We start from the raw sequence: 9,219 nt of genomic DNA, 5'->3' as shown, positions 1-9,219 counted from the left end.
TATTCTCTGGTTTATTTCATTGCTTTATTATGAAAGGAAATGATCTGCATTTATATAGCGCTTTTCAAGGCAATGACTTCCCAAAGCGCTTTACAATCTGCTTCACATTTCCCAAAAGCAGCCTTGCAGCCATGTAAGGCGCTAACCTGCTTATTGGGGGCATTAGGGTTTAAATAGCAATAATGTTGGAATATTATTATTGTTGTTGTTGGGATGGGCTCCAGCACCCCCGCGACCCTACTGAGGATAAGCGGTGTAGCTAATGAGATGAGATGAGATCTCTATCACATCGCATATTGCAATTATTAACGCGGCTTTCAAGGATTTATTTGTAACTGTCATGTGATCTACGCACGAGGAAGTCTTTGTAAGGAATGTTGCCATTGGTAGTTTAAAATCCCACTCAACCTACGCTTTAAATGTTTATGAAAACTACTTCCCCCAGCATGCAACGCCGTTAATGTTTCCTGTCAGCTCTTCTTAGCTTGAAAAAGATAGCTGGCGAGCGGACGGAAAAGTACTTATGTATTGGAGTAAACGGGCTGCATAGTATTTCAAGAACGTGCCCCTCAGGAGTCTATAAGGTCCTACATTAGGCGATAAAATGGTAACTATGGCATGTACTCACATAATAGGTTTCAATACTTTTGTCGCCCGACATCGCTAGCATGCTAATATAGCCGTAGCATCGGCTACTTGGCTTAAACACACTACTATTTAAACGACAGATCCACCATAACCATAGAATCAAATAAAACATTCCAGTTAAAGTCATGCGAGTACTACGGATCAATTCATTTTTCATTATGTGCTGTTTTGCTATCACGAAATTTACGAATGAATGAAATCGGCCTAAGTGTGTCCACGTCAAAACAGCATAGTTATGTCTTTGCAAGATTCACATCGGCTCATCATGATATAATGTTGTCTTTTTTTTCAGATTCGTTTTATTCTGATCCAGAATCGAGCCGGCAAGACACGGCTTGCCAAATGGTACATGCAGTTTGATGACGATGAGAAGCAGAAATTGATCGAGGAGGTGCATGCAGTGGTGACAGTCAGAGATGCCAAGCACACCAACTTTGTGGAGGTGAGTTATTAAATAATCATGTTAAGATCTGTTAGCTCACCAAAAACTTAAATACAATTCTATCCGCCTGTGGTTAAAATGTAGTAAAGGTTTCTTCAATGTTGCCTGGCAGTTGAGCGATTTTATTACATACTGGACTGCCTCAGAAAATTAGAATATTGTGATAAAGTTCTTTATTTTCTGTAATGCAATTAAAGAAACAAATGTCATACATTCTGGATTCATTACACATCAACTGAACTATTTCAAGCCTTTTATTATTTGAATATTGCTGATTTTGGCTTACAGCTGAAAAAAAACTCAAATCCTATCTCAAAATATTACAATACTTCCTCAGACCAAGTAAAAAAATAATTTTATAACAGCAAAACTAAATCAAACATTTGAAAATGTCCATTGATGCACTCAGTACTTGGTTGGGAATCCTTTTGCACGGATTACTGCATCAATCCGGCGTGGCATGGAGGCAATCAGCCTGTGGCATTGCTGAGGTGTTATTGATGCCCAGGATGCTTCGATAGCGGCCTTCAGCTCATTTGCATTTGTAGGTCAGGTGTCTTTCATCTTAACTATACCCCACAAATTCTCGATGGGGTTCAGGTCAGGGGAATTAGCAGGCCAATCAAGGACAGTGATGCCATGGTCAGTGCACCAGTTACTGGTGGTTTTGGCACTGTGGGCAGGTGCCAGATCATGCTGGAAAATAAAATCCTCATCTCCATAGAGCTTTTCAGCAGATGGAAGCATGTAGTGCTCTAAAATCTCTTGGTACACAGTTGCATTTACTCTGGACTTGATAAAACACAGTGGACCAACACCAGCAGCTGACATGGCTCCCCAAACCATTGCTGACTGTGGGAACTTCACACTGGATTTCAAGCAACTTGGATTTTGCTCCTCTCCAGCCTTTCTCCAGACTCTGGCGCCTTGACTTCCAAATGAAATGCAAAACTTGCTTTCGTCTGAAAAGAGGACTTTGGACCACTCTGCAACTGTCCAGTGCTTCTTCTCCATAGCCCAAGTCAGACGCTTCTTCCGTTGTCTTAAGTTCAGAAGTGGCTTGACCATGGGAATACGGCTATTGTAGCCCATTTCCCGGACACGTCTGTGAACTGTGGCTTTTGATACCTGGACTCCAGCTTCAGCCCACTGTCTTTGAAGCTCCCCCAAATTCTGGAAGCGGCTCTTCTTCACAATTTTGTTAAGGCTGCGGTCATCTCTCTTGGTTGTGCAGCGTTTCCGGCCACATTTTCCCCTTCCAACAGACTTTTTGTGGATATGCTTTGAAACTGCACTCTGTGAACAGCCTGCTCTTTGAGAAATTTCTTTTTGCGTCTTACCCTCCTGATGGAGGGTATCAACGATGGTCCTCTGGACAGCAGTCAGATCAGCAGTGATTTAGTTTACTGAACCAAGCTGAGTGTTTTTAAGGCTCAGGAAACCCTCGCAAGGTGTTTCGAGTTAATTAGATGATTCAGGTGATTAGTTGAATAGCCTACTTGTTTTTCATGATATTCTAATATTTTGAGATAGGATTTTTGAGTTTTCTTAAGCTGTAAGCCAAATTCAGCAATATTCAAATAATATAAAGCTTGAAATAGTTCAGTTGATGTGTAATGAATCCAGAATGTATGACATTTTTGTTTTTTTAATTGCATTACAGAAAATAAAAAACTTTATCACAATATTCTAATTTTCTGAGACAGTCCAGTATATCATTTGCAATTTTTGACACATGTTCTTGTTTTAAAAACGCTAATATTACCTTTAGTTGGACACATTGTGTTTCTTGTTGAAAGCAGCAAGCTGTGATGAAAACTGTCACTGCATCATATTGGAATGCTTGCTTATGCAGCTGTTTGGTGTCAAATCAGCCTGCCTGTGGAGGCAATTGCTACATTTGCACCAGTTAACGTATTCTAGCTCAATCCGAATCTTCCTTGAAAACATGAAAAAAGATCATTCAAAATAAATTCCAAACCTGTATTAAAATGATATATGAGGAATACCTTATACAAAAACATGCTGAACACATCTTTTTTTTTTCATTGAACCTTAACATATTCCTCAATACATTTTATATCTACTGTATTGATAGTTCCTATGACACAGTCTACCTCCAGGCAGCCAGAGTAAGGTGGGCATACCGTGTGGGTGTAAGTTTACCTCATTATCATTTTAAATTGACATTCGAAATGTGGCAATCAAAGTGTGGTTTTGGCTGTCATTAAAAAACTGGGCTGAGTTGTAACAACAAATGTACAAAAAAAGGCACATACACGCTTGAGAAAAGTTAGTGTAGACCCGTGACAACATCCAACCACGTGTGGTGGACCCATCCAATATGGCCAACTGTTTATATTCGAAGATGCGCGTGACATCACCTGAAAACTATCAATAGGCTTCGTAAACGATTTCTCTCCTGAAATCCATCAAGGCTGAAAAATAAACAAACGCTCGCCTTTTCCACAGTTTCGGAATTTCAAAATCATCTACCGACGCTATGCTGGACTCTACTTCTGCATCTGTGTTGACGTGACTGACAATAACCTTGCATATCTAGAGGGAATCCACAACTTTGTTGAGGTAAGAAGCACATGCACACAGCTAAATGTTATATACAGTTGTGCTATTCAGTAAGTCAGCTATGATGATTTAGTTCTTATGCTCTGATAGTGTTCCGGAATGTCTGTTAATGATTAGCCTTGCCATTTTTTCATGGCTGAGGCAGGTTTGTTTTTTTTGGGTGGGAATCATAATGTTTATTATTCTATTATGTGGGCATGTCTGTCCCTTGGGAAGCTTCACAATACTGAAACATAATCCTACTATACAAGTACCAATCTACAAAATGTACCCCCTTGCTTATTGTACTTCTCAAAATGATTTGACTGAACTCAAAATGTATGTACCCTTTCTAGGTTCTCAACGAGTATTTTCACAACGTATGTGAACTGGATCTCGTCTTTAACTTTTACAAGGTAAGCATCTTGACAAGAACGATTGACAAACGGTAATGAGCATTTTTCTTCCTGTGGGCAATTAACACCTACAATAATTGTTCCCTAGGAGGTCAGTGCAAGCGCTTAGCAACAAACAACTCCCCATCTGCTGTTGCTGCTCAAGCTAATTACGTTTTTGAATTAAGTTTACGCCCACGGGTTAATTAACACTTGCCATGTTATTTTTATTTCTGTAACTGAATGATAATCTAGTTTAGAATTTGGACCATGAGGTTTTTTTTTCCCCCGATTAAATGTACTCCATCTACCAGCTGTAGGTAAAAATGTGTGATCGTTCATAGCATTATTTATTTCTATTTTTTAAAAGCTTGCCAGTGTGTTTCTGAACATCACTTAAGGATTCTCATTCAGATGTGTTTATCGTTTTTGCCAAAATACTTTGGAAACCCCATTAAAAGGTCCTTGTCTTTGAATGTTTTTAATTCTTTGAAATTTATAGCGACATTGTGTTTTGTTAACTACTCCCCGTGGTTGCGAAAACTTCATTCATTTAAAAAACAATATTGATTCCAACTATTAAAAAAAAAATACATGAATTATCATACATACGTGATTTTTATTCCTGTAGGTAGAGAAATTTGTATTTACCGTATTTGTTGTTGCATGTCACAATTTATTTTTAACCTAAAAATTACTTAATGTTTGGGTGTGCGTTATGCAAGAGGTTTTACCGATTGATCGGTCGAAAAATATCACTGACCACAGTTGCAAAACATTGGATGCAATGGGCATTAGTGTGATGACGAGATCAAAAATAATTTTAGCCATGGTACCAAAGACGAATGTTAATTTAGTTCTACAGTTCACATGTTACAATAACAACAAATTTGTCACTCACGATGTTTAGAACAGTATATAATTTTTTTTTCATTGTAATATGCAAACTGCACAACTAAATTAACATTCGTCTCTAGCACCATGACTAAAAATAGTGTGATGTGATCAAATTGACTGCCTTTTCATATGTCATCTTTACCATGGCACTAGAGTGGTTATAATTATGAGCTCTCACAGCTTCGACCTGAGTGCAATTCCCGAAAAGTTGAAAAGAAAAAGTGAAACAAAATTTTATACCCATTTTTAATCACAAATTAGGGGTTGAAATGACAAGAGGCTCACCTGGAAGAGGCTGGCATGATTGTCTGCCATCTTGCTGCTATGGCTACCCCAAAAACCTTATGAAAGGCTGGCAATGTTCGTAGGGGTGCTTGAAATCCTTAAATGATTGAATTTTAATGTTGTTTTCAAAGATGAGAAAGTGCTTGAAATTTGTGTGAAGTGCTTGCAAATGGTTGAGACTGCTTATAATTTAACATTTATTCCTTTGTGGTTAACAGCTGTTGGCATTAATTTGTATGGCATTGTCCCATGAAGGGCCATCACGCCAAAAAGAAGAGGTGCATGCTATACCTAAACAGGGCACTATGAAATGTGTAAAATTAGTCCAAGTATTATGTATTGTTTATGGACATTTATTATGGGCCATGCAAAACAAAGGTAGAATTTCCCAGTGGTAAATTGTAATAGGAACAACTTTTTGGACTGAAAATATAAGCAACATGTTACCGTCATGTTCAGATTTACTAATATATTCGCGATTTACTCAAGATCTTAAAATCATATGCCTTCGGAAAATGCACATCAAGGTAAAAATGGCGTTTGTAAATGGCAGATATATTTGTGAATCAGTGAAATACTCTTTTCACACCGGAGATATTGGAAAAAAATGTCTTTGAAAGTCCTTAAAGTGATATAATATGGCCGTGAAGAGTGTTAAAACCCTGTTGAAGTCTCTATTTTGTATCCTTCCTTGTGCTTTGTAACACTCGTTATGGTTGCACTACATAACACAGCAACATCTAGTGGTTAAATATTAGTCCTTTGAAATGAAAAAGTTCCCAAAAATATTGCGTGCCGCCACTCAGAAATCATAAACAATTGTCACTGTCTAAATACTCAACGTCTTTCTTTTTTTGTTGGGTCATTGGGTGGTTTCTTTAAAAATATGACGGCTTGACAACTTGTCATTTGGTAAGGCAACATTCCAGGAAGTTTTTAAATGAACGGGGAAGGAGATAATGTCATGTCTACTCGCGGTTTGTGGTACTTACTGACTTATTTCTGTCAGACACTTTGTGGCTACTCTTACTTCAAGCCGGAAAACAGTCCGCACGCTTTAAAGTGATGTGTCTCCTTCCAGGTGTACACCGTAGTGGACGAAATGTTTCTCGCCGGTGAAATCAGGGAGACCAGCCAGACCAAGGTTCTCAAACAGCTCCTCATGCTTCAGTCGCTCGAATAGACAAAACCCACGTTCCTCTCCACCCTCCTGTGGATAAATGAGTGGGAGGAGTTTTCTGGACCATGAAATTGTTAGTGATGTTTTTGCTGCCTCGTGCTCCTCATAGCCCTCAATATGAAATTTCAATCAGAAGTGAAGTGAGTTGTCTCTTCCAGTCACTTGACCATAGTGTGTTCACACCCAGGTCCCTCAATTAACCTTCATCTCGGAGCACTACTGTCATGAACAAGCACCATCCTAATGAGTGCTTTTAGCACTTAAGTGATTTTTAAAACCTGCCACTGATGTCATATCCTACTCGTAATGGGCATTTTACATGTGGCTCACCATTACGTTTAATTAGGAGGCCCTCTTAAAGGGCAGGTGATGACAACCTGGCGTGTCAACAAAGACTGCTCATTGCAATGGCATTACAAATATGGTAGCCTACTGCTTGACATGATGATAGTGCTTGTCACTTGTTTTATAAAGCAGTACTGTGGCGTGTGTGTAGTATGGTTTTGCATATGTATAATTGTATCCTATGAACTAAAATGAAGCATTCATTCCAGAGATTCTAAATGTCTGTTTCAAACAGTATTTTGTAGTCATTAGATGAATTATATTAACATTGGCTTCATAAATCAAAGCCTGCAAAAACATTTCTCACGGCTTAACTATGACCATAATCGAAAGTGCTTGTTACTTTTGTATTTTTGTTTTGTTTATATATGTACTGCTTCCATTTCAGTTTTTAAGTTGCATTATTCTCTCCTTGTCCAAATACATGTTCCAGTATGTGTAAATAAAAAGATGTATGAGAACAATTTTAGCTTGTAATCTTAATTGGTCATACACTTAAAGATGTATTAATCCTAAGGCAGTGTGCAACGTCTCACTCCCTTGGACATAAATCTGCATTACAACAGTTGTAAATTTAACGTGTTGCTGGAGGCCGTTTTTGTAATAATTGCTCTATTAGTTCTGGCTACAGAAACAGAATGTTTAGTTAGATATTTGAAAAAGGTAGACTGAGGGAACAAGCTCTAGCATTTTTTTTATGATGCGTCAATTCTGGTTATTGGTGGGCGAATATGGAATTGGCAGATAAACCCAAATATAAAATAAGTGCTGTTAAATTCTCAGGAAAAACAAGGTAGCGTTTCAAAATCAGTTCCCCAAAAATTGTTAAGGTCAGCAACCACCGGGCTGCACAGAAATAAAATAAAAGCCCTATTTTTTGCTTATACCGTTATTTATTTGTGTTTGCACACTTTTTTCACCCCATTAAAAATGCAATGTCTGGATGGTAATTATACCGAAGTCTTACCGTAAACCTTGGACATGTTGACATACCCAGAGTTAGAACAAAACCACAAATACTGTAGTTGTAAAAGATCAATTGCAACATTAGATAATGTTTGCATGTACTCTTGATAGTCAGATTTTTCTTTTATAGGTTTTTTTGCTATTTTTAGGTTGTACATTTTATAATTTAAAAACTGTTGGTTGTTTTTTTTCCAACCCTGGCTATTAACTGTATAGAACACATACGCCAAGGTTAAAGATCGGGTTTGTGGGCTTCTTAAAAAGTTTACACTTAAATATTTTCTCTTAAGTATGTTTTAACAATGACCAACTGAGTTCAAAGAGCCTCTGTTTTTTTCCACTTCACTTCTATGCTTTCATCTTACTTCTCCCCTCAGTGTTATGCCCACAAAAGCGCATTACGCTGGAGGAAAGAAGGCAGGGAGATAGGGAAGAGTGATTTCACACGTGTGGTCTTGGTTTTATTTTATCCAATAAAGAATATCGTGAAAGTAAGAAAAGGACTGTTTCAAATACTGTCCAAATGCCAACCCAATCGCAAAAAGATGGAAAAGGCAGACTTTATTAGAGTGCATTAGAGACTTTCACATACTGTACTTCCACGCAAAAGAAAGGAGCTGCAAGGATGATTTCAGCCAGAAGTTGGGATCAGCAAGTAGAATGTTTTGCGGACAACCACTTTTAAGGCCCACAAAAAAATTGATGACCCCTGAGGTGATCTTAATTATGAGACTCAGCCTACAATGATTGGCAAACTATTTCATGCAGTGCGTGCATGCCACTGCCTATCCAAAACACTGTATTTTCTTAGGTTGCATAAGTTACATCCATCCATCCATTATCAGCACCGCTTATCCTCAGTAGGGTCGTGGGGGTGCTGGAGCCCATCCCAGCCATCTTTGGGCAGTAGGCAGGGGACATCCTGAAGTGGTTGCCAGCCAGTCGCAGGTAATAGTTACATGTTAAAGTAAAATAATTTGCAAATATATCTCAATGTTTGTTATAGGAAAATATTAATCTCATCATCTTGGAATATATTTGGTTATCAGTAGGTTCAATTACGTTCACAAGACTTTGACATCCTTGCTGCAGAATCATTTACTTAACATGATCAATTGGTGAAATTCCCTTTTGGTAATTTTCTAAAATCCGGCCTCAAATTATTGTTACCCCTGCAGTGAAACACGGTGACTTAATGCCACCTAGCAGCAAACAATCAGCAATACAATGTCCACAAATTGAATCACGAGGATCACCAACGACAGACAGCCTGCCTGGCCAAGATCAATAAATCAGTCGATAGATCCACTCTAGCTACATAAAACCACGCAGGGTGTAACTGAACCGGGCCAAGAGCATGAATCAAAACGATTGGACCCATTAACTTTTCATCATGTGGGCCCAGTGACATTATAACCTTGGTCCTTGCTGCTTAAGACAAACTGCTTCGCTGCCTAAATTGATGTGAAACCATTGTAAGACATCAGGACGTCCCA

At 38.4% G+C, this 9,219-nt stretch overlaps 1 protein-coding gene across 2 annotated transcripts; it reads left to right on the top strand.

Moving 5' to 3' along the window:
• Window positions 1-438: 438 nt before the first annotated feature.
• On the top strand, window positions 439-7,221 carry ap2s1 (adaptor related protein complex 2 subunit sigma 1). Of its 2 annotated transcripts, none has more exons than XM_088346543.1 (5): window positions 439-607; window positions 941-1,090; window positions 3,563-3,676; window positions 4,012-4,071; window positions 4,160-4,526. In XM_088346543.1, exons 1-5 carry the CDS (start codon window positions 605-607, stop codon window positions 4,178-4,180), a joined length of 348 nt encoding a protein of 115 aa, XP_088202669.1. In that variant the 5' UTR covers window positions 439-604; the 3' UTR covers window positions 4,181-4,526. The 2 variants fall into 2 exon arrangements, with proteins under 2 accessions (XP_088202669.1, XP_088202668.1); XM_088346542.1 differs by lacking the exon at window positions 4,160-4,526 and adding an exon at window positions 6,314-7,221 and having other exon boundaries at window positions 440-607.
• Window positions 7,222-9,219: the final 1,998 nt, after the last annotated feature.

Source organism: Urocampus carinirostris, chromosome 10 (genome assembly GCF_059441175.1).
Source record: "Urocampus carinirostris isolate Australia breed hairy pipefish chromosome 10, RoL_Ucar_1.0, whole genome shotgun sequence".
NCBI lineage: Eukaryota > Metazoa > Chordata > Actinopteri > Syngnathiformes > Syngnathidae > Urocampus > Urocampus carinirostris.
This window is presented reverse-complemented; position numbering and strand designations above follow the sequence as displayed.